This window comes from Dreissena polymorpha, chromosome 1 (assembly GCF_020536995.1).
Source record: "Dreissena polymorpha isolate Duluth1 chromosome 1, UMN_Dpol_1.0, whole genome shotgun sequence".
NCBI lineage: Eukaryota > Metazoa > Mollusca > Bivalvia > Myida > Dreissenidae > Dreissena > Dreissena polymorpha.
The window spans coordinates 72,557,038-72,584,537 of record NC_068355.1 but is presented as its reverse complement, the minus strand read 5'-3'; the positions used below and the strand labels follow the sequence as shown (position 1 = coordinate 72,584,537).

The window sequence follows — 27,500 nt, the reverse complement described above, 5'->3', positions numbered from 1 at the left end:
CTAAATGCCACCCTACCAGGGACATAACAAATCTTATTAAGAAAATATAAACATTTTTTTTCTTTTCAGAATGTTCTGATAGTTTCATGAAGATTGGACAATGAATGTGACTTTTGGAGTGTTAAAAAGCCCTGGTGGAATTTTTTTTTAACCAACCGGAACCATTTTCGAACTTGTCGAAGATATAGTTGGGGTAAATCTTCTAACCAAGTTTCATGAAGATCAGACTATAAATGTGGCCTCTAGAGTGTTAACAAGGTTTTACTATAGCCATATAAGCCTTATTATGAAAAAATGCCCCGCCTCCTGGGGGACTTGTTTTTTAAGCAACTTAAATCATTTTCAAGCTATTCCAAGATATCAGGAAAAATCTTCTGACCAAGTTCCATGATGAAGTGGCCTCTTTAGTGTTAACACGGATTTACTATAGCCATATAAGGAAAAATTTCCCCAACCCCTGTTGGCCATGTTTTTTAACTGACCGGAACCATTTCAATCTTATTCAAGATATCATTAAAACAACTGTTCTGACCAAGTTTCATGAAGATTAGAAAATAAATGTGACTTTTAGAGTGTTAAAAAATTTTACTATCACCATATAAGGAACAATTCCCCACCCCCTGGCGGCCATGTTTTTCAACCAACAGGAGCCATTTCTAAACTCATCCTAGATATTGTTGGGACAACTCTTCGAACTAAGTTTCATGACAATTGAACAATAAATGAGGCCTCTCGAGTGTTAAAAAGGTTTTACTGTAGCCATATGTAGCTATATAAGTACAAATATCCCGCCCCCTGGCGGCCATGTTTTTACTGGCAACTAGAACCATTTTCAAACTCGTCCATGATATCATTGGGATCAAATCTTCTGACCAAGTTTCATGATGACCAGACAATAAATTTGGCCTCTAGAGTGTTAAAAAGGTTTTGAAATAATGTACAAACCACTTTGAACACCAGGATGTTGTCCCCCAACTGTCCGACAATGATGGATGAAGTGGTGCTGCTGTAGCAGACTGACACTGGGTACATCACTCCATCCTCCAGAGTAGCCAGAGTGGCCAGCTTACTCTCCCCCTCTCTGTCCACCTGTAGTACAGTGTCGGACCAGTATCCACAGAGCAGCACCTGGCCTGCAGGGGTCACATGTAGACCAGCTGGCCAATGTAGTGCTGGGTCTGTGAATGTAGCCAGGTGTGTGCCATCCCTGGCCAGGGTGAGGAGCTTGTGCTGGTTGTAGCTGGTGATGTACAGCCTGTCCCCTGTGGGACTCACAGCACAACTGGATACTGCAAAACAGAGTAACATCAAGATATTGAATTACTGTAAATGTTAAATAATCTTATTACACATACTGCAGTGATATTGTATTACGCATATGTTGCTATAAATAGGCCTTTACACATCTAAAATATATGCATACATTTCAATGATTCAATAGTTAAGTTTGACAATAAACTTCAGTATCAGTGTTATTGTGTAGAAGTTTGACATGTTGAAATGTGACCGGTGAGTTAGAAATGAAGTGTTGCAAAATTACACAGATGGAAACAATTACACAATAGAAAGCAATTGCACAGTTCAATCAACATGTGTACATTATGAATGTTACTATACACAGCAATACTTGATTTCCTACACAGGTACCCATGTGATAACAATGTACTGATACTTCATACATGTGCAATGTATACGACTTAATTTGTATTTTTAAAGTGTTTAATTTTCTATATCAAGTAAAATAATACTTCAAACAAGAGATATTGATGCGTTTTTATCTATTTTCTCACTAAACCAATAACAACCGCATAATGCTAAAATTAATTAATTAAAATTATCACCTACCTTTGAACACTTCTTACAATCCAACCACAAGGCACAACAACTTAATTTTTTTAAGAGTACTTATTTATACAATCTTTTGAAATTTCTCAATTAATTGCATACATACGTTTGAAAACTTCTTAAAATCCAACTATAGCTATTTAAAGAGTTTCTATTTTATATAAATTTTTATTTGTTTATTTATAAAATATATTGCACTGTACAGTAATCTGACAACCACACAAATGCAAACAAGGTCAGAAAGTGTCTCTTTCCCAGGAACTCAGTTTCTATTTATAGGCATGTCATGAAGTGACAGTCAAAATACTTCATTACTCATGTTTATAAATCAATAATTCTGAAAACATGTATTATTTTGGCTACTGTAGCAATAAAATGGCACATATACATTATTGAACAATTTCTTTACATTATATCAGGGAGTTTCTGCTATGTAAACATTGCCCTAAAAGGTACCTGATTCCAAACCAATATTGAACAAAAAAAAATCCCAATGTCCATTGTTTGTTTTTTTCTTTTTTTTTTTTTTTTTAAGAAAGAATTGTCTAATGCTTATTATATATGAATTTTATTCTATAATAAACTTACAAAGTATATAACTATAAATTATATGATTTTTTCCAAACTGGCAAGGTAAAGGCCTGGGCTGGTATTCATAAAGCTCCTAAGGCAAATCTTTACATAAGCTGGATTTAAGGGAAAATTTTAAAATTCAATTTTCTATTGAAATTCTTGAGTTATCATCCTGACACTATTTTACTGTTTCGAGTCACAGTGACCTTGACCTTTTACCTAGTGACCTGAAAATCAATACGGGTCATCTACCAGTCATGATCAATGTTCCCATGAAGTTTCATGATCCTAGGCGTAAGCATTCTTGGGTTATCATCCAGAAACCATTTTACTGTTTTGAGTCACTGTGACCTTGACCATTGACCTAGTGACCTGAAAATCACTATGCGGCATCTGCCAGTTATGATCAATTTACCTATGAAGTTTCATGATCCTAGCTAGGCCTAAGCATTCTTGAGTTATCATCCGGAAACCATTTTACTATTTAGAGTAACTGTGACCTTGACCTTTGACCTAGTGACCTGAAAATCAATAGTGGTCATCTGCCAGTGATGATCAATGTACCTATGAAGTTTCATGATCCTAGGCATAAGCATTCTTGAGTTATCATCCGGAAACCATTTTACTATTTCAAGTCACTGTGACCTTGACCTTTGACCTAGTGGCCTGAAAATCAATAGGGGTCATCTGCCAGTCATGATCAATGTACCTATGAAGTTTCATGATACTAGGCCTAAGCGTTCTTGAGTAATCATCTGGAAACCATCTGGTGGACAGACCAACAGATCAACATGTGCAAAACAATATACCCCCTCTTCTTCGAAGGGGGGCATTATAATATCTGCAATCAAAATTAATTAATTATAGACCACGCATTTTTACTAAAACTTTTCATTACAAAATAGTGCAAAAAACAACAACAGTTAAAAAATGTATGTAATATGACACTCAGATCATGAATATTTATACATGTATGTAGCAATATTATTCAATAACATTTCATTTCATTTCATTTATTTCTAGCTTATCACTGAGGCACTTTGTTATTTGAATTTGAGTATGAAGTACCTCCTTTGAATTTAAACTGTATTGTAATTTGCATTTAATCAGTATATTTGTTTGTTGTTGTATTTATATAAAAGAAACATGCATTTATATCTTGCTATTACTTTTTTATAGGTGTTTGAAAGTGCTGATCAGTTATGATGACTCTTCAAGTCCACCGAGTTAGAGTAGTTCCAGGGATCAGATTGAATGATTTCATGGGTAATGATATCAATATATATCGTCTCCAAAAATGGCTATTTATTCTTTATAGGGTTTGGCATTTATGTATATATTTATGTAGATATAATTTTAACTCAACAGTAACATGCCTCTAGTTCAAAGATTCTTAAGATTAACAACCACTTTTTTAATATGGACGCGAAAGGTTTTGTGAGAACAAAACATAACATACTTTATGTGGTAGGACTAGGAAATTAATGTTAAGTTTATTGAAAACCATTCAAATAAACATTTAGATTAATGTATGTATAATAATAAACTTATTCATTTTAGCTAGACTGCATCCAAAGCCTTAGGCTTATTGAGATACTCTCAAGTCTGTTTTCTGGGAAGAACCAGTACATAGTGTTTTTGTAAAGATCATGAGAACCCTCCCCAAGTAGGGATCAAACGTGTGGCCTCCCAATGGCTAGTCAGGCACCATATCTACAATGCCACAACAAGATTATTAAACGATACAATATATAAATAAATAAATAAATACTGTATACAAGTAACATGTATATAAGATTTATGTATTTCATGTATGCCAGGTCGCATGCTGATGACACCAGTGTCGATGATGGCAGCTCTGGAAGTGTCGGTGGGCAGGCATCTCCTGACGAGCATGAAATATCCACAAATACTGGCAAGTAAAAGTTGGGTCTGGGCAAGTTATTTTATAATCTAGTTGTCCGCCCGGGCAAGTGCAAAAAAGAACAAAGAGCATGTAATTTAGACTTTCATTAGACTTTGATTGCAGTAATCATTGTGTTAAATGTTCAAAAATAAAAAAGGTTTTATGGTGTATCACTTTGATCTTTATAAAAAAATATGAGGTTTACAGTTAATGTGATATTTCATGTTTGGACAAGCAGCTCTAGGTTCAGGGCAAGTAGATTTTCTAAGTACTTGCCCGGCAGGGCAAGTTGGTTTTTCGGTTAATGTTGAGCCCTGCTGGGTCAAATTTAACTTCAGGGGCATAATTTGAGCAAACTTTGTAGGGGACTTTTATATCTCACTACATACAAAATGTGGTAGTCCTAGGTCCTAGAGTTAAGGACAAGAATATTTTTTAAGTTTTCACAAAATAAGCAAGATATGAGCGTATATAATGTTCTATTTTGTGACCCGAGGGTCAAATTTGACCCAAAGGGCATAATTTGAACAAACTTGGTATAAGAGGACTATAAGAATGATGTTACTGCATACCAAATTTGGTAGCAATAGTCAGAATGGTTTTTGACAAGAAGATTTTTTTTTAAGATTTCACAAAATAGACGCTTTATAAGCGTTTATTCAATTTTTTGACCCCCCAGGTGCAGGGTCAAAGTTGACCCAGAGGCATTATTTGAACAAATGTGGTAGAAGTTTATTAGATGTCTATACATACCAAATTTGTTAGCCCTAGGCCCAATGGTTATGGGCAAGAAGATTTTTAAAGTTTTCACAAAATAGGCCCCATTAGTGTATGGTCAGTTTTGTGACCCCCGCGCAGGGTCAAATTTGACCCAAGGGGCATAATTTGAACAAACTTGGTAGAGAACTATTAGATGTCACTACATACCAAATTTGGTAGCCCTTATGCCTTGGAACACTTTTGTCCTAGTAAGCTGACTGAATTCAATTTGAACTATCATACATGTAGGGATGCTCTTAAGCCTTGTTATTTGGCAGTCAGACCGATGTTAAAACAGTCACAAACTGCTTGTTTACTGGGGTTAGGAAAAAATACTCCAATTTGACAGGGTGATGGAAAGTTTTGTTTACTTGCTGAGATCACGTTTTCTGGAACATGACCGTTTATATAAGCATTTATACATGTATAAGCATTAGTATAAAAGAGGGGTATTTTTAAAACAAATCGAGCCATTATTGACAGGAACTAGCACAGTAAACATTATAATTTTACGGCTTTATGGTAAGTGCAGGAGAGACGGACATTTACTTTCTGGACGGATTATATCTGTGTTGGATAATCTTGTTTCTTTCTTGTTTTGATCTTGTTCAATTTCTTAATAAGAATTACATACATTTACAATACAAATATGAATAATATACATTTACAATACAACATATACAAACATTTTAAACAAGAATAAAAAGACTATATGCTATACAAAGACTTGCTGCTTTCTTTCGCAAACTGATGAGTAGTTAAACGAACCTGGAACATTTATTTCAAAACAAACAAGGGCTGTTTGTAAAACATGCATGCCCCCCTATATTGGCTATAAGTTGTAGTAGCAGCCATTGTGTGAATGTTTTTTGTCACTGTGAACGGTGGTGGTGGTGGTGGTGGTGGTGGTGGTGGCGGTGGAGTAGTAGTAGTAGTAGTAGTAGTAGTGGTGGTGGTGGTGGTGGTGGTGGTGGTGGTGGTGGTGGAGGTGGCGGTGGAGTAGTAGTAGTAGTAGTAGTAGTAGTAGTAGTAGTAGTAGTAGTAGTAGTATGCATTACAAAAATGCAGTTAGCCTTACATTTGGTAAAATTTAAATATATTACAAGGGAAGCAAATGCTGTAACAATAAATTTAAACTTATTGCATTTGTTTCCCCTGTATATAAGAAAGATACAAGGGCTGTTTGTAAAACATGTATGCCCCCCATATGGGCTGTCCGTTGTACTGGCAGCCATTGTGTAAATACGACAAAGAAATACGGACTATTAGATGTCTCTACATACTGAATTTGATAGCCCTATGCCCAATAGTTATGGAGAAGAAGATTTTAAAAGTTTTTACAAAATAGGCCTTATATAAGATTTTTTTTTATTTTGTGACCCCCAGGGCAGGGTCAAATTTTACCCCAGGGGCATAATTTGAACAAATTTGAAAGAGGTTTACCCCAGGAACATTCCTGAGAAATTTCATCAGAATTGGACCAGTAGTTTGTTTTTGACATCGATTGAATTTGGTGCCTACGAGTTATGTTCTGAAAAACTGAAAACTGTTAAGATTGAGAAGGGCGTAAAAAAAGTTGACCTGTTGATGAGTTTTAATGACATAATAAACAAATTAATTGAATTGTGATGCAACAAAATGAAAAAAACACTCTTCATTGCAAGTATTGTATTGATAAATAAAACATTTGTTAATTTTGAATGAGTTGTATCTTTTCATTGTAATGTTGTTCTTTGAGTGCTATGTACAGTCACATGTGACAGTAACATATACTTTCAAATCACATATATCACAGGCCATTATAAGTATAGATTCATATATTTATCACAACAGTCCATATTTATTTCCCAATTGATTAAAACTAAACAATTGGCCATGTGTTTATATAATGAACAACAAAGACTTGAAGAATAATATGAAAATAGTTTTTATTGTTACTGTGCCCATATGAATTTATAAGTGTTTTTTCTTTGATGTCAAAATGAAACACTTCAGGTATCTGTAAAAAGACTCAGAACTTTTTTGGTTCATTATAAATGAGCATATATCTAATTACATAATTTTGCAGACATTTCTAAAAATTATGAGATACAGATATATTGCTCATTTTTAGAATTTTCCACTTTTACCACAATTATTCCTAATTTTAATTGTATCTCTATGGTTTTACTATATATATGAAGAACAAAAATTTATATAAGGAGACACTCATCGAAAATATTAATTAAAAATAATCCAAGCAATTTAATTTCACGTGATTAAATCATTATCAGTAAAAAGCATTAATATTAACCGACTGAAATGAAATCAGAATCTTAAAGCAAGCAGACGAATAAGGCACTTACTTAACAAATTAACTCATTTTGGGAGGCACAAACAAAACATTTGATCTAGAAAGACATTCTCCTAGCAGAGTTGTTGTTCGTGCCTCAACATACAACATCTCTGCAGCGGGCTCAGTTCCAGAAATCTTGGCGAAACACATCAAAGTAATTTTACGCTCTTTCATGGAAATATCTAGGACACCAAGCATAATATTTTAAGTAATTACCTTTAAAACTGCATATATTGTTAATTTATCGAGATATTTAATAACAATTATGAGAACAATTTTCATGCCCATTTACGCAGATAGCATCACTCCGCTAAAATGTAAACAAAGGCCGAAATGGTGATGAAAAGCAAGTGTTAATCTACAAACACATTGGAAGTTTCGTGTATGTTTATGTTAAATGTGTAATCAAATGAAATAGCTAATTATGGGAACATATCGTAAGTTTGCAATTTGGATAGATAGATAATAAATATTTTTGATAATTAATAGTGTATCATTGTATGAAGATAATGATCAATGTTTTTGTTTTGTTTTGTTCTGCTTATTTGGCTAGGCTGGTCTTCGTTATTGCTCTGTCATATATTTGTATACTACCATGTGCTTAATAACCTCTTTGCCATGCTTATTTTATGTCTGTAATTGTCTTCATTAATGTGTAAGCTTACGGTTTAGATTAGCGTAAATCTCTCAGTTATCATTTATTACTATTAGTTGTTTATCATTTTGCTTTATCTTTTGCTTTGTGTTGCTTATTTGGCTAGGCTGGTCTTGGTTATTGCTCTACCTCAAATATATAATATATATATATATATATATATATATATATATATATATATATATATATTTATATACTATGTGCTTCTAAGGCCAGCATTTTTTTAATTATTTGTTTTACGGGAGCGCCCGACCCTATTTTTCGACAAATAAAAATAAAAATAAAAGTCACTTTCGTTTTTTTTTGTTTACATTTCACCTGCCGACCTGGTATTTTATCCAAAACTAGAAAAAAAAAATTGCAGAGATTGCCAGAGTGTTGTTCAAAATTTGTTTATAATACGGGTTGTTTCGTTGTGCCAAGTAGACTTGTAAAGCGACAGCGATTTTGATTGGCTATTGCAGCCAATACCACACGCTATTAGCCAATCGGTGAGTATTTAACAAATGATTTTCATATTGCATTTCCGAAATGACGGACATTAACAACAACGAGACAAATGTAGCATATTTTAAAATCAAATTAATTAAAAACGGAGCAGAAACAATTTCAATTACAAAAGTTAATCTTCAAAACACCATTGTTGATATCATGCCCATATTATGTGATACCAAATTAAAAACAAGGGCTGTTTGTAAAACATGCATTCCCCCCATATGGGCTCTCCGTTGTAGTGACAGCCATTGTGTGAATATGTTTTTTGTCACTGTGACCTTGACCTTTGACCTAGTGACCTGAAAATCAATAGGGGTCATCTGCCAGTCATGATCAATGTACCTATGAAGTTTCATGATCCTAGCCATATTCGTTCTTGAGTTATCATCCGGAAACCATTTTACTATTTCGGGTCACCGTGACCTTGACCTTTGACCTAGTGACCTGAAAATCAAAAGGGGTCATCTGCCAGTCATGATAAATCTACCTATCAAGTTTCATGATCCTAGGAATAAGCGTTCTTGAGTAATCATTCGGAAACTATTTTTGACTATTTCGGGTCACCGTGAACTTGACCTTTGACCTAATGACCTCAAAATCGATAGGGGTCATCTGTGAGTCATGATCAATGTACCTATGAAGTTTCATGATCCTAGACATAAGAGTTCTTGAGTTGTCATCCGGAAACCATTTTACTATTTCGGGTCACAATGACCTTGACCTCAAAATCAAAAGGGGTCATCTGCGAGTCATGATCAATGTACCTATGAAGTTTCATGATCGTAGCCATTAGCGTTCTTGAGTTATTAGCCTGAAACCATTTTACTATTACAGGTCATCGTGACCTTGACCTTTGATATAGTGACCTAAAAATCAATAGGGGTCAAATGCGTGTCATGATCAATCAACCTATCAAGTTTCATGATCCTGGGCATAAGTGTTCTTGAGTTATCATCCGAAAACCATTTTACTATTTCGGGTCACTGTGACCTTGACCTTTAACCTTGTGACCTGAAAATCAATAGGGGTCATCTGCGAGTCATGATCAATGTACCTATGAATTTTCATGATCCTAGGCATGAGCGTTCTTGAGTTATCATCCGGAAAACATTTTACTATCTCGGGTCACCATGACCTTTGACCTTGTGACCTGAAAATCAATAGGGGTCATCTGCCAGCTATTATCAATCTACCTACGAAGTTTCATGATCCTAGGCATAAGCGTTCTTGAGTTAACATCTGGAAACCATTTTACTATTTTGGGTCACTGTGACCTTGACCTTTGACCTAGTGACCTGAAAATCAAAAGGGGTCATCTGCGAGTCATGATCAATCTACCTATCAAGTTTCATGATCCTAGGCCCAAGCGTTCTTGAGTTATCATCCGGAAACCACCTGGTGGACGGACCGACCGACAGACAGACCGACATGTGCAAAGCAATATACCCCCTCTTCTTTGAAGGGGGGCATAATAATTAGAGTTTTTGCACAGGTGTCACCATCGATTACTTTCGGTGTGTTTAAACGATTTTGGTAGGTTTAATAAATGTGCGTAATCATTAAAATGTAGATAAAAATCAACATCCCAAAAATGTCCAAGAAGTACTTTTTCACGTTTCTTTATAATGAACATGAGGACTGAACCACAGGTACTTGCATCAATAATCCCATTCTCCACCCACCCATATATATTCTTTATTTAGAAAAAAAGTATTCAACACAGCTTCTGAAGAAAATTAGATTGGGTCCGGGTGTCCGTATGTCCGTCAAAGTCACAAGAAAGTTTTAATTATTTTTCTTAGCAAATTAACATGCTTATTATTCTTCATTGACTTAAAACAAAACATGTTTTTCATATATTAAACTGTATAACTATTTTTATATCAACATTTTATCCATTTTTCCGGTACTTTTTGACCAAGTTACGTCAGTTTGGATCAGTTCATTTAATTGAATTTCTACAGACGAAACCAAAGTTTTGACTTTCAAAATGTCATGAAAATGCAAATGGAATTTATTTCTTAATTAGTTGATCAGTTTTGTAAATCAGAAATACATCTTAATGTATTTTTCAAAAATGAGTTATTATTTAGCTGAAATATGATGTTCTATCAACTGTACATAATGTTTTCATACTGCAGGATTTGTTCTGCAAGGAATGCAAGTAAATTTATCACACCTCAGGCTCTGTTGATAAAATGTGCTCAATTGGCTCTATGTATTTGTTCCAAGGGTTATTATTATCTTCACTTTTATATAGCTCTCTCTGTTTATTATATATCCAAAACATGTTATTGCTGTTTCTCCTTAAATTAATACAGACAACACATTCCATAGAAATTTTCATTTGAACCAACTGTGAATAAGAGAGGAACAAAATAATATGTGCAAAAGTTTACACCATTTTATTTTTTACTCCAGGACTCCAGGGTCACTGGTTCGAGCCCTGCTGCAGGCTACTTTTTTTTCCTTTTATATTATTCTATATTTTTTACTGGAGCTTTTTAGATCCAATATGTTTACATTTATCAATATAAAGCTTTAATTGACAAACTTCAAAACATGCCAAAATCTGTGAAAAGGCCCCTTTAATACTTACCAAGCACTATTAATTTCTTTAGAAATGTTACTTCTGTGCTTGTTCAATATTTTGCTTTTAATGCTTTTCAGTAAAAATTACAGGAGTTTGAAATTCTCTCCATGAAGCTAATAATCTAATTGCTAAATAATAAAAACTAGACCCCTATATACTAATATAGTATATAGACTTACTATATAGGGGTCTATTTTTATTATTTTGCCACAAGATTAGCTTCATGTATAGAATTTCAAACTCCTGTGGTAAAATAATACACATAATTAATGCTCAAGCATAATACATACTGAGCATTTTAAATATACTATGGTATTTTATGTTTTGATGACACAGGATGAGAAAATTGTGCAGCCAGTCCGGGATTTTAACCAGGGACCCCTTGCTTTTCTGATTGAGCTAATGATATGCCAAAAAACATCTTCTGTTTATAGTAACAATCACTAAGTTCGTGCACTAACATTCTCTTCTGCCAAGCTGGAATTTTTTCGAGAATTCAAGTCACGGGGATCATTGTAAACCGGATCCATTCAAACCATGAACAGGTTTTGTTGAGAATGGATTGTGCCATGGTCTCACATTGGGCACCAAATGTTGCAGGATGGGACAATTGTACAGCCAATCCGGAACTCGAATCTTTTACCCCTTGCTATCAGGGCCAGTGTCTAGGATTATGCTGTTTACATGTGTACAATTAATAAACATGTAGTTAATTTCTTGATCACTATTTATGGTTACCGGTAACCTGCTAATTTGGAACTGCCACCATCGTGCGATCATACTATTGGACATTTATATCAAGTTCTGAGTAAATTGACTACCGTAGGTTTCCACGTATAGCGCGCAGTGTTTTACCTCCAAAGTTCAAATTAAAAAGCTGGTGCGCGCTATACATTGATACAACGCTATCCTGGCTGCTAAATTGGTAAAAAATATGTTGTATACGGGTAATCATAAATAATCAAAATGGCCGCCATGTTTTTTTCCAGAAAACTACCACCCTATAATCGTACAGACTGAGGGGCCATTGTCGAAACAACAAGAAGTCGCTACTGGTAGATATGAATGCGGTAGAAGAAGTTTTGGTATTAACATTTGAGAAACTAATTGACACTTGAGATCGTGAAGATATGCATGAGAACGTGAAGATATGCAATTACATTGTGGGTGTATAAATATTGAACGTTGAACAGTGGTGTATCTCAACAATTGTATCCCTGTCTCCAATGCCACATTCAAATTAACCGGTAATGCCCATGCTTTCCCCGAGGAAAAATCACACGATGTACACTAATTCTTATTTTCTCACGTTTTCACGAAATGCACGTGGACTGTTAATCTTTTGCTAGAAAATTACAAAATTGTAAAAAAAGTATAGCGCTATGCAACCCATGCTCCTAATCATAATGACGCTTCCTATTTTGAATGCTTAATTAAGCTTTCCAATGCCCCGGATTATTGGATTGTGCAATAGAAAAATGGCGGCCATTTTCGGTCCGATTTGGTGGTTTTATTGTCTTTAAATATTTTTTCTCCATTTTTGCATTAAAAAAACAGCCTGCGCGCTATACACAGGAGCGCGCTATACGTGGTAACCTACATGTACATGTAGAATAGTAGATGATTGTTTTTTTGTCACAATGCTTAAAACTATGAATGTATAATGTGCAGTTCTAGGTCTTATTGCCACTTACAGATATAATAAATTATGATAAATGAAATGCTCAACGTTGCTGAATTCTTAATTCCTGCCCTTGCTTTTCAAGAAAGAATACTTTCCAGTCAACCCATTTGGAACGAGGTCAAATTTTCTTACACTTTCCTTTAAACAGGTTTACTAGGATATATGTGCTATCTTTAATTTTGATACATGACTAAGATTACATTTAGAACCATTCTTAATGTAATGTACATGTATCATGAAATTTGTTGAAAGTTTTATAATTCCAAGCATATTCTGAAACAGCTTGTGGTACAATAGGCCCCATATACAAATTATTCACAATATAAATTATATATTTTTTAAACAAAATTACCATAAACATTTATTATCTTAATAAGTTAACTGAACAGAGCTCCAGATAAGGTTTTGTGAAATTCTTAAATTACTACCAGATTATCAAAAGAATTCTTAACTCTAAAATTTTATTCTTAACGTTACTACTAAGTTTTGGAAAATAATTCTTATTTTTTCTAAATGACCTAAAAATAAATAATAATGGTTATTTTCATGCAAAATAATCAAAATAAACATACTAGCAACTTTATTTATACGAGTTCAACAGTGTCTTTTCAGTATTATACAATTTTATTTTTCAAATACCTTCATATGCCCAAACTGTGCTTAGATTGCATGCTTTAGATGAATTTTTACATATTTCACAATTAAAACGGGTCTCCCCTTCAATCTTTTCAACGATTAGCCACGGGACTTGTCCCTTCCACTCGTTTAATGTTTTTTTTGTGTTTAAGTTTGGACCCGTCGTGTCGCGTTTTTGTTTAGCTTTTCCGACTGTGTCGGCAACTGAACATACAACATCGTATAAGATCTTTTCTAAAATGTCTTTCTAAACATTTAACTTCAGCTCATGTTGCGTACAATATGTTAAAAGCATGTTTTTGTACGCTTTGCAGTTTTTAAGGACGCTCTCTGGGCGCTGCCATTGTTTTTTGACAGATAGACTGTATACGCCGCTTTTATTGGAAAAATGCGCTTTGTTAAACAAACCCAATAACCATTCTATATAAGCACCGCAAAGATCTTCAATACGCGAAAAGAACTCAATAAAAATCGATACGAACCAATGTAAAAATAATATTCGTAACTTGATTTTGTAATTCTTAATGGTACGACAAGATTTTAAAATAAATACGTAACGGACTTGAAAATAATTTGTAATCACGAAAATACGACCCTTATCTGGAGCTCTGTTGTAATTATTACAATATAATAGTAATTAGTAAATTATCACAGTTATTGTTTAATGAATAAACTTCACTCTAATCAATGTTTACATTTATCAGTGCAATATAATGTACCCATTCATAATAATAGAATTCATGATTATGAATAGCATTCATATAAATAAAATGGTTAGATCAAATTTTAATGCTAGAATATTTTTATCTTGAAGTGCTTGCATGTGCATGTATATTTATTGTTGTTTTGATTGAAAAGAGACTCAAAAATATGCTATTGGTATGGTACTGTTTGTTGAAAAATAAATAAAGCTGAACATGAGGGATTAAACATTAAAAGTCAAGTTGTGTTTTCCTTTTTATTTTAATCATTTATTATTTATGGAAAAGTATGCAAGTGTATGAAAGAAACAAGAGATGTGTTCATCAGAAACACAATGCCCCCTAGTGCACCGCTTTGAATTAAAAAAAAATAATTTTTACCTTTGACCTTGAAGGATGACCTTGACCTTGAAACTTCCACCACTCAAAAAGTGCAGCTTCATGAGAACGCTGCTTTGAAATATATTTTTTTACCTTTGACCTCGAAGTATGACCTTGACCTTGAACTTCCACCACTCAAAATGTGCAGCTTCATGATAACGCTGCTTAGAATTAAAAAAAATGACCTTGAAGGATGACCTTGACCTTGAAGGATGACCTTGGCCTTGAACTTCCACCACTCAAAATGTGCAGCTTCATGATAACGCAGCTTTGAATTTTTGTTTGACCTTGAAGGTTGACCTTGACCTTGAAGGATGACCTTGACCTTGAACTTTCACCACTCAAAATGTGCAGCTTCATGAGAATGCCCCTTTGATTTTTTTTTGTTTTTTTTACCTTAAAGGATGACCTTGACCTTGAACTTCCACTACTCAAAATGTGCAGCTTCATGAGATACACATGCATGCAAAATATCAATGCTATCTTCAATATTAAAAAAGTTATGACCGATGTTAAAGTTTTCGGACGGACAGACGCCATATATTTGACATTTGACCTTGAAGGATGACCTTCACCTTCACCTTTCACCATTCAAAATGTTCAGCTCCATGAGATACGCATGCATGCCAAATATGAAGTTGCTATTTTCAATATTTCAAAAGTTATTGCAAAACTTAACTATCTTAAAGTTTGAAATTTTTTACCTTTGACCTTAAAGGATGACCTTGACCTTTCACCACTCAAAATGTGCAGCTCCATGAGATACACATGCATGCCAAATATCAAGTTGCTTTGTTAAATATTTCAAAAGTTATTGCAAAACTTTACTATATTAAAGTTTTTAATTTTTGACATTAAACCTTGAAGGATGACCTTGACCTTTCACCACTCAAAATGTGCAGCTCTATGAGATACACATGCATGCCAAATACCAAGTTGCTATGTTAAATATGTCAATTGTTATTGCAAAACTTTACTATGTAAAGTTTTAAATTTTTGACCTTTGACCTTGACCTTTTACCACTCAAAATGTGCAGCTCCATGAGATACACGTGCATGCCAAATATCAAGTTGCTATGTTCAATATTTCAAAAGTTATTGCAAAACTTTACTTTATAAAAGTTTGAATTTTTTTACCTTTGACCTTGAAGGATGACCTTGACCTTTCACCACTCAAAATGTGCAGCTCCATGAGATACACATACATGCCAAATATCAAGTTGCTATGTTCAATCTTTCAAAAGTTATTGCAAAACTTTACTGTAAGGTTAAAGTTTTGGGACAGAATGACAGACAGAAAGACAGGCCAAAAACAATATTCCCCCGATCATTCGATCCGGGGGCATAAAAAGTATTAATTAAGGACATTCGAATTTACACCCCACCGTCCCTTTTTCTCGTATTGCTTTCTATTATTAAACTCATCCTCTACACTTGCGAAGAATACCTAAAAAATCTTGTTATATGTAATCATGTTTGTTTAAATGTGTTTACTTTGATGCATTGCTGAAACTTCTGAATATCCTGAATAATGATATTGACATTGAACAAAACAAGGACATCCACTACTGTATCAGCAATGCAGGTCTTTCTCCTGAAATTTGCACAGGGGAAAATATGTGTGATTTACAGGGCACTGGGTTACTCCTTTGAATTTATTTAATGTTAGGCACTTAACCAAATGTTATTGTACTTAAGAAAGTGCAATAATTGAACAAATATATATTTAAACTAATCAGCCTTTAAAAACATGATGAATCTTTAATGTCTTTCATGATATTGAAGATTTACAGCAACACAAATTGGTGAGATAAAGTAATAAACTAAAGATTCAGGCACTAAAGTGCTTAAAGAGCCGGGGAAAAGGCATAATTATTACAAGTATTGCAATTTATTTTTTATTTAAAAGATCATGTCAAGGTTAATTTGATTCTGTGCAGTTTTGATTCTGTACTTTTTTGACAGATTGTCATAGTTCTCTTATATAATTTTGTATTTTTAAACATTATTCCTAAATGAAGTTGTAAGTGTATGATAAATGCTTCCAGTTGTCCCCTGTCAGGAAAAGCATGCGACAATAAAATGTATATTGTTAAAACAAAAATAACAAAACAACTGTACTGATGTTGGCCTGCAATTTATTTTAAGATGTGTATTTTACCATAGAATTAGTTTGAGTAAACATCTTCAGGGTCTATGTGTACAAAACTGGCATTGCATTGGTAAAACATTAACAGACGGTTTACTTTGGTCAATATTTATATTCAACATTTCTCATACACTCAAAATCTTGTCAAAGCAGCAAATAATTATTGATGCTTCTGTATAATTTTATATTATTTTCTAATACAGATATACAGCTTTGACTCATTGTTAATATTGCAATATGTTCATTTAGTTAAAAAATGTGCATGAAATAAAATTTAATAGAACGCGCCCAGTTCAAATACTATCAGATAAAGCAAAGCCAATGGGCGCGGCCATTTTGAATATGCGACTATGATCATGTGACTAAAAGTCACGTGTGGTAGAAAGTAGTCCGTGAGCCCATGACAGAGGTGAATGTAATACACCGTAGTGCAAGAGAGTGCTAGAAGGAGTGCTGTATTCGAAGAAGAACCCGGTCAATTAATTTTGTCAGTGGACATTCAAAATAAACAACACAACACTGAACTATGACCAATCACAACACTCTCACACAGTATTATCAAGAAGATATTTAAACAAAAAAAATCAGTTGAAAAACATCATAATGTATTTATCGTAAAATCAAGAAAATAATGTACTAAGTTAACTGGTATGAAATTACTGTTAAAACAATTTTTCTTTCAGAAACTGATAGTCAAGTGTGACAGTGACAGAAGAATATCAATCAATATTTAAAATAAACCCACATTACTGAGGTGAATGAATCAATGAAATACTTGACAGGAACGTAATAAATGTTGGGAATCAATTGAATAATGCAACAGGCACAGTTTTAAAAGCAGAAAACTTAATTATCAGTGGTGCTTAACTTTTACTGATGAAGAGCTTTTGGTTGCAAAGTTATATGGCAATACAGCATTAAAATACTAATGTACACAAACTAGTATATAAGTATATCAATCAATAAAGAAATAACTGTATACGTAGATTGAAATGAACAGTAAATATTACGATTTCAGAGATCTGAGAAGCATATGATCACTTGTTTTCTTTTGGTTCGTTTACTTGTTACCCGATACCTACCTGAATGCGAGACAACTCTTGTTTGCCCTTAGTTTCAAAAAGACCGAATATTTGTTGTTAAGAAAAAATCGGTCCATTTAGTCAATAACGAAATTCCCCAATGTGCCATTTTATCGATTTTAAAAATATCAATTTGACGAGACTCTTTTTCTTAAAATGGCTAGAAAATCTCTGTACATATCACACATGTTATTAGGATGAATCCACCATGATTCTTACCTGTGAAATCAGCTGATGAATCTTCATAAAGTCTGCAGACCAGTTCGCCACTCAATGTGAACTTGTACAGAGCAGTACCAGAGCAGATATATAGGTCACCCTGGTTGTGGGCAATACCACGACATCTATGTTGTAACTTTAGATTCCAGCCTTTGGCAATCTGGCTCTGGCTTACTGTGATAAACTGGACCTCATACTTCGACATAGCCACTGCAACCTCAGTGGGTGTGATAAGACACATGTCATGTATGAATCCATCCCTCACATCCAAGTGGCTCACCACACGGTACTGCTGGTTCAGAAGCTTGACTTTGAAATTAGCTTTGTCTGCAACCAGTACCTGTCCATTTGGGAGAGCACATACTGCTGTGATATGACATGTGCCTGATTCACTTGGCATTTTTACATTGTGCGCAGACTTCCCATTCACAGTGAAAACATGGTTTGGAAAGTTATCTTTTATAAATATATTAGACTGTTGTATATTTTCCAGACATTTTTTACTGGCAATAAAAGAGAGTTCTTTACCCAGTACTTTCGGTATGGCTACATGGAGATGGAACAATTCATAGTGAAGTCTAATGCAGCTGTTTCTCACAACCTTGAGAGGAGCTTGTTTCAGGTTTAGCTCTTCTTTCTTCTCCTTAATAGTGCTTTTCTCAAAATCTGCTAATAAATATTTGATTTCCTCACGCATTTCACTGATAGGGTATTGGATATGTTCATGTGTTGTATTAACTGTGCTGGTTTCACATTCGCGTAAATAAGATACTATATTCACACGCAAACCATCCACAATAAGCCCCTCATGCTCTTTGTATGAAACCTTAAGAGACTTCATTCTGTCCTCCTGAAACGTCTGACATTGTTTCATTTGTGAAAGAGTATTTTCCATGCTGACAGACAGGTTCTTGAAGTTGGTTGACTTCCCTGTTGCAGCCTGAGGTAATGGAGTTACTTGTAAGCATAGTCTGAAAAACAACCACACGGGAGACAGTAAGTGATTGAATAGTAATCAACTGACCAATAACCAACTGTTTACCCCGAAACGATATTAATTATAATACAAATTTAAAGGGGAATTTTAACAAAAAAAATATTTAGGCACATACAATAACAATTCATGTTACATCAATTCACATGTTACTTTTCTAGAGGCAATACTATATTGATTATTATTAAAATAAAATATAAAAATAAATAAGTATCTATCTACTGTGTGTTTGGGAAATAATGCAAATGGCATTGAACAACAAATTGTGCATTTATTCATTATAATGATATTACCACTCTTTATAAGTAATGTCATTACTAGAATGCATGTGTATAACATAAAGTTATGTATATTTAACTCATCATTATTATACTGATTAAAGAGCCACAGGACAAAGTATGTTTTTAATAAGACATTTAGTGTTTTCAGTGTTTCGTATTGAAATAATTCTTATGAAATGGCAATCTAAGTATAAAATAAAATATGTTTTAATGCATAAGCCTTCAATATGACTCTTTTACTATAATATTTTCCTTTCTTTAAGGTTATAAATTATGAGAACTTAATTTCTCTTTACTAATTGCTTTCTTGCATAAATTGGCATTAGCTTCATTAATACATAGATAAAGAATGATGTGATAATTCATACTTATTGTTAAATACTGTAAAAATTAACAATGGACTAGCACATACACACATACACTCAACCATTTCGACACAAATAACAAGTATATTGACAAATATTGAAACTCCATAATTTTTAATCAAGAGATAAATTCTTGTTACCGTCTAATGTAACGCAATGGACGAATTTCAAGTGATTTTTCAAAAGTATAATTTGCCCCCTTCGTGCAAAAAGGTATCATATGACATTGAAATGAGAAGGCACATAGCAATTTTTGCACCAACATGGCAAATTGATCTTGCATTTAAACATGTTACCATTTATGAAACCATTTCTTTGAATATAATAGTTTCAAAATGTTAAGCTCCCATCATAATTGGTTGCATAATAGCCCACACTTGACTTTCTTCGGAGTATAAAGAATGTAGGCATCATGTCATATTATAATTATTACAATAAAGTTTTACATAGTGACTTTAAGTTAGTTTTTCACCATACAGCACCCACTTATCATTTATTATCTAGTCTGAGATATGATTGGGACAAATGTTCTTACCAAATGTCATGAAAAAAATATGCAATAAATGTTATCTACAAGTATGTCAACAAACCTTTTCTTCAATTTTACCTAGTGATCTAGTTTTACATCCAACATGACCAGTTTTGAACTCCAATGATATCATTTGAACAAAATTTAATGTTATTACCAAGTTTCATGAAGATGGACTATACATGTGAGTAATGTGCTTTGTACAAATGAATGATTTGTTTTTTACCAATAACATGCATAAATATTGTCAGTTTGTATTTATTTGTATAAAATATTTGTATAATTTTATGTCGCTGGATATGGACTTAAATAAACAAGAGTCCCATGAGGGCCTGAATCGCTCTACTGCTAAAACACTGTGCAAGTTTGGAAAGAATAAGATGGAAACTGTGTACTTAATCGCGCAAACAAGGAGAATTTTCTCAAATTTAAGGGGAGATTATTGTGTACTTATTTCTTCTATACTGCTCATATTCAATAGGGTGCAAGTCCTCATTGATATAAAGATACTGTGCAAATTTGGAAATAATTGGATGAAAACAGTGGAATTAATTGCGTAAACAAGCGGGATTTCAAAATTTTCTTATATTCAAGGGGAAGTCATTCTGGACTTTTTGCTTCGATATTGCTCTTTTTAAACAAGGGCTGTTTGGAAAACATGCCCCATATGGGCTGTCAGTTGTAGTGGCAGCATTGTGTGAATACGTTTTTTGTCACTGTGACCTTGACCTTTGACCTAGTTACCAGAAAATCAACAGTGGTCATATGCCAGTCATGATCAATGTACCTATAAAGTTTCATGATCCTATGCCTTATTATTCTTGAGTTATCTTTGGAAACCATTTTGCTGTTTTGAGTCACTGTGACCTTTACCTTTGACCTGAAAATTAATAGGGGTCATCTGCCAGTCATGATCAATGTAACTATGAAGTTTCATGATCCTAGGCCTAAGCATTCTTGAGTTATCATCCGGAAACCATTTTACTATTTCGAGTCACTGTGACCTTGACCTTTGACCTAGTGACCTGAAAATCAATAGGGTTTGAGTCCTCATTAATATGAAGACACTGAATAAGTTTGAAAAGAAACAGATGAAAACTGTGGACTTTATCGGACAAACAAGAAAAAGTAACCATTTTACTATTTCGAGTCACTGTGACCTTGACCTTTGACCTAGTGACCCGAAAATCAATAAGAGTCATCAGCAAGTCATGATTAATGCACTTATGAAGTTTCATGATCCTTGGCCTAAGCATTCTTGAGTTAACATCTAGAAACCATTTTAATATTTTGAGCCACTGTGACCTTGACATTTGACCCAGTGACCTGAAAGTCAATAGGGTTTGAGTCCTCATTAATATAAAGACACTGAACAAGTTTGAAAAGAATCGGATGAAAACTGTGAGCTTTATCTGATAAACAAGAAAAAGTAACCATTTTACCATTTTGAGTCACTGTGACCTTGACCTTTGACCTAGTGACCTGAAAATGGAAAGGTGTCATCAGCCAGTCATGATCAATGTACCTTTGAAGTTTCATGAACCTAGGCCTAAGCATTCTTGAGTTATCATCCGGAAACCATTTTACTATTTCGAGTCACTGTGACCTTGACCTTTGACCTAGTGACCTGAAAATCAATAGGGTTTGAGTCCTCATTAATATGAAGACACTGAATAAGTTTGAAAAGAAACAGATGAAAACTGTGGACTTTATCGGACAAACAAGAAAAAGTAACCATTTTACTATTTCGAGTCACTGTGACCTTGACCTTTGACCTAGTGACCCGAAAATCAATAAGAGTCATCAGCAAGTCATGATCAATGCACTTATGAAGTTTCATGATCCTTGGCCTAAGCATTCTTGAGTTAACATCTAGAAACCATTTTAATATTTCGAGTCACTGTGACCTTGACCTTTGACCCAGTGACCTGAAAATCAATAGGGTTTGAGTCCTCATTAATATAAAGACACTGAACAAGTTTGAAAAGAATCGGATGAAAACTGTGAGCTTTATCTGATAAACAAGAAAAAGTAACCATTTTACTATTTTGAGTCACTGTGACCTTGACCTTTGACCTAGTGACCTTAAATGGAAAGGTGTCATCAGCCAGTCATGATCAATGTACCTTTGAAGTTTCATGAACCTAGGCCTAAGCATTCTTGAGTTATCATCCGGAAACCATTTTACTATTTTGAGTCACTGTGACCTTGACCTTTGACCAAGTGACCTGAAAATCAATAGGGTTCGAGACCTCAATAATATAAAGACACTGGACAAGTTTGAAAAGAATCAAATGAAAACTGTGGACTTTATCGGATAAACAATAAAAGTCTAACGCACGCACGCACACACACACACAGAGACAGACAGACAGACACCATGCCATCCCATAAGGTCTTCTGCCTTTTGCAGTAGAGCTAAAAAGTATGTGTGCTGTGATATACCATGAATATGTTTAAGCGAATACATATTTATATTGTATTGGTCTGTAAAATATGGTTGCTGGGCTGAATGTCTAATACTCTTCTTGAGCTTTCAGGAAGATTGCAATCTGGCTAAGATTTTAATTGGATAATGGTACTATTTAAGTTTCATTAGACAATAAATGTGGTATTTTAGTGTTCACATGCTTTTTTTATTTTATCTAACAAGCTATTTGTTTAAACCATACACAACCCAGTTTAAAATGCATTCAGTATATCATTCTGACAAAAAGTTTCATAAAAAAAACTGAGCAATTTTTTTGTCCTCTAGAGTGTTTGCAAGATTGTTCTTTCATGTAACCAAGTTTTTACCTCACATGACCAGACTTGCAACGTGGCTGACATATGTTTAGGACAAAATGTTCTGAATGAATTTTATGAAGACTTTCCACTAAATTCCGTCCTTGGATGTTCAAAAGGCAAAAGTTGATGATGGACAAAGGACGACAAAATTTCATCAAAATAGTTCACCATGGGAATGTTGTGCTCAGGTGAGCTTTTAATGTGTCGTGTAGAGTATTTGCAAGGTATCACCATCCGCATGTAAGAAACATGTCCCTCTGTCCGGCATGTATTTAAAAAGCTGGAACTAGTTTTTAACTTAGGGGCTATATGAATAGAAACAAGAAATATCTTTAAAAAAGATATACGGCGTTGATTGTGGTTGCAGTTAATGAAAGGTAAAGACTTCAATGAATGAGATCAAAGATAGCGAATGTCTTTTTCTGTGCAGTTCTTAGCTGCAGCAAACGCAGTACGGGATGATACGCGGAGTTTTCGCGGCTTATTTTACATTATTACATATTGCTGGTAATAAACGCATAGATACAAAACAGAAAACCAAAAGAAGAATGGAAGTGAAATTAAAACATATGAGTCAACCGGCCACACGCGAAGTATCCGTACATATTTTAAATATTTATACGCGCGTTCTTCGAACAAACCTGTTTTAGTGGTTTGTCTGGCGTTGCTATCTGATTTGATTATTAACAGTATCGAGGATCATTGCGCTAATGCTTAATTCATTAGTCAATATGATGGCATAATTCTTGTTAAATTAATAAAAATAATATTTATCGTGGTATTGTTGTAAAACACATTAAGAATCTATTATTGACATACCATATGATATCGCTGAATATCTTCATTTAACATCTGTCTGGTCTAAAGAAAATTCCAGTTCACCTAGTTCACGCTTTAGCGTCTTTATTATGTAACGATTATTTTCCTGGCTGCGAACTCCGATCAGCACATAGGGTAGAGACGCAGCGATGACCTGTACGTAAACTCTGACATTCACTCACAGTGGCCGCAAATTGACCCGATATACCTCGCGAGTTGAAATGCAATGCATTAAAGTGAGTCTTCGTTTCCACTGCTCTCTATACTTTAACATGTTAACATGTTGACAGGAATATGGAAGTTAGTACTAAATATGAAAACATAGCCTTTAAGTGCAAACGTTCTCGCGCTGAAAATCTTCTGAAAATAAAAGGTGGACGCACAAACTGTATTGATGTCGAGATTGAGTACAAAACTGTTCTATCTATTAAGCCTTTTCATTAGATATAAAATTGTTTCATGCTGAACACGCAGTAAAACAGTGTTACAAAGACGCGGACATGTTTCCAATGTTCTGGTCGTATTCTCAAATCAGCCAATGCAGTCAATGAAGTGTATTCATCTGTACTTGGCCGCGGGAAGTTTTATTTGAATTCTATTGGACGCTAACAAAGGTCAGGCTAAGGTGAAAAGCTGGCTTAATACAGCTTACGCCGAAAAACTCTGAAAAAGTTTAATGAAGATCGGACAAACCAGACATTCCCAAAAGTATTTTAAGGTCACAGGATATTGGGTCAAAGACATATATTTCCCGGTCTGGAAATTACATGAAAACTCAGATTTAAACTACAAATGTCAACAAACCGGCCACAAAATTATAATCAAATCGCTGAAGGCACTGAAGTTGCTCGCTGTTGTCGTCCTTGATTAGCTTGTGCGCAATGCATAGGCTAATCAGTGTGCACAGGCTAATCAGTGAGCACAGGCTAATCAGTGTGCACAGGCTAATCAGTGTGCACAGGCTAATCAGTGTGCACAGGCTAATCAGTGTGCACAGGCTAATCAGTGTGCACAGGCTAATCAGTGTGCACAGGCTAATCTTATTTGACATGCATTAAACCCTGTTTTCCCTGAAAGCAGCCAATACTTACAGGTGTAAATGATTAACACTAGACAGGCCAATGTCGCCTTATAAGCTGGTAAATACACTCACTGAGTAGTAGAGCAGACGCTCCATAGTATTCGTCCTCTGCAGTGCAGACAGGCAGCGGTAATTGTTTCTAGCATAGTGAGTTTCAGTTTTTAGCATAGCTAAGGCTTCTAAGAACATATTGATTTGCAAAACAAGGTCTGTAAATTTACTCGACCAATCTAACGCGACCAACTAAAAATCGATGAAAAGGCACTATTGAACGTATATTTAATCTACAGGAACTGTTAATACAAAGTTCCATGAAAATTGGGCAAGACATGTGGCGCCTCTATAGTGTTCAATGCAAATTGTTGATGACAGGCAACAAACAACCAGATAAAGAAACAAAACTGAGAAAAGGTCACAATGAGAAGGTTAAAAATGCAGGCTCAAACAAGCAAACATCAAGTGTGAACTATCCTCCATAAATAGAGTAAAGGAACATATGCATGATACATTATACAGGCAGGTTGATTAAAGCCTTAAGGTATTGCTATACTATATACTACATTTGTTGCTGAAATGTTGCCAATGTCTTGTAATCCATATGCTTGAACTTTGAAATGTTATTTCAAACAAACACAAATAAACAAATTAAAGCTCAAGAAAAAATTGCACACAAGAAATGATTTTGAAAACCTTATATAACTTAATAATAGAATACTCCAAACAAATTAACATGGATGATGGTAATTTCACAGAGGCGTCGGAGCTGGGGCGGCTGGGGCAGCGACCGCCACCCCTATATTTTCGGCAAAAATGAAATTTCATCAAAGACATTTAAAAAAAATCATTTCAATACACATATATTTGAAAATATCTTTTCCACAAAGCAAGGTAATCATGCTTTCGCGATTATGACATGTGTATTGTTGATTGTCATCACTCGCACGCGGAAATGTACGTGTCAATTATGTTGTGACAGGGGGTAATTAATAGGTCTCTTTTATAACAATAATCCCTTAATCATTGAGTAATTAAACCTGGAAATCTTAAATTGTCGGTATGATCTAAGCCTTTGCTTCTTTCTATTAATATAAAGGAAAGTATGACATGAAACAAATGTGCCGATATCCAAAAGTCCTTAATTATCACAAAATTAAAGATACCTCAAGATACCTGAATTAATTGTAATAACTCAAAGTAATTCTATAATTTTTTAAACTTATTTAATGTTTTTTACCACTTTTTGTGTCATTTCAATATGTGTACTCCAAACCAACAAACGAATTTCTAATTTCTAAAACGGAATTTCGGCACAAAAAAATCCTGAAGAACGTTCTTTCAACCCACATGATCCCTATTGTTGTGTTGCCTGCTACAAAGTACAAACTGCGACATATAGTGATCACTTCTCCATCGTGTGTCTGTCTGTCACAACTTTTGTCATTCAAAAAATGCCTGCAATAGACGTGTATAAGGTTAGGTATCAGGCATCATAAGCAACGCACCAAAATGCGCCATTTGATGCTCAAATTTGAAAAAAATTCCAGGGTATGCCGGACCCCCACCAACGGGAGGGGGATACCCTCTCCCATACCCACCCCATCCGCCGCCCCAAATTGTTAATGTGCTTCCGATGCCCCTGTTGCATACAGGTAATACAATGCAATAATTTATACTGATATAAAATAAGTAATAATACGCTACCTGTGATTAAGCTCAACACATTTAGAGCAGCACAGCTGACTGTGGTCTGCGCAGTACATTGTTATTTGTTCACTCTTGTGTATGACGCATGTTAAAAGAGAAGTCTCCATCTTCTTAGAAAGTGGCCACTTCATTATTTTATCCTTTCCATAAGGAGATTTTTTGAAAAACAACCAACCATGCTGTCTGTGGGAGTTAATACATCTTCTGCAGAAGTATTTAAGACATGTTTTACAGTAAAAATCTGCATCTATTTCTACAGATCGTTCTTTCTCGCAGATTGTACAACAATAATATTTAACAAAATCATAATTTCTTGAAATTCCAGATGTTGCCATTTTGATAATTCACTTTCAACAAACAAGATTTTACAAACTAAAATCAATTGAAATATTTATGTCCAAGCGTGTGTACACTAAATATCCCAGAAAACACACACACACAATGTCATTAAACACAGACAAGTTTTAAGAAATTTTGAACTGAACAGCAACCAAGTTAACCGTCAAATGGCGATTGTATTATAGGAGTAAACAGTGTAACTATGTATACTGTCACCTGACTATTGGGTACTGAGTGTATTGATTACTTTAAACTGCAAAAAAACAAACTTTGTAGATAAACACTTTAAACCAGAGTGTTTAACACACCACATTTTTAATTGCTCTAATACATGCCATGTTATGATAATATAATTATAATGATAATACAGAAGCTTGTTACATAAACAAATTTTATTACAATATATTAGATACTTTTCCTCAAACAGCATTTAAAACTGACAAGTAATACTTGGCCATTTAAATGCAATTGCGCTAGTTGACTAGTGTGAATATTGCATACTGACATAGCAAAAGCCTGAGTGATACACCTTCTGTTTTAAACACATGAATGAATAACATTGACAACAAATGTGTTGGATGCATTCAT

General features: G+C 34.4%; 1 protein-coding gene across 1 annotated transcript; it reads right to left on the bottom strand.

The window, feature by feature from the left end:
- Window positions 1-27,062, bottom strand: LOC127881645 (uncharacterized). Its single transcript, XM_052429766.1, has 4 exons — window positions 26,571-27,062; window positions 18,014-18,984; window positions 946-1,262; window positions 1-12 (listed from the first exon to the last, which is right to left on the bottom strand). The coding sequence occupies exons 1-4, from the start codon at window positions 26,906-26,908 to the stop codon at window positions 1-3; spliced, it is 1,638 nt and encodes a 545-aa protein (XP_052285726.1). The 5' UTR covers window positions 26,909-27,062.
- Window positions 27,063-27,500: the final 438 nt, after the last annotated feature.

Bases quoted from the DNA above. Each gene is read 5' to 3' on its own strand.
- LOC127881645 (XM_052429766.1), bottom strand. From the start codon at position 26,908: ATGGCAACATCTGGAATTTCAAGAAATTATGATTTTGTTAAATATTAT. The intron at 18,985-26,570 runs GTAGCGTATTAT...GTTGTTTTTCAG, and splicing joins TGTGTTGAGCTTAATCACAG to ACTATGCTTACAAGTAACTC. The intron at 1,263-18,013 runs GTAAGAATCATG...TGAGTCCCACAG, and splicing joins TTCATCAGCTGATTTCACAG to GGGACAGGCTGTACATCACC.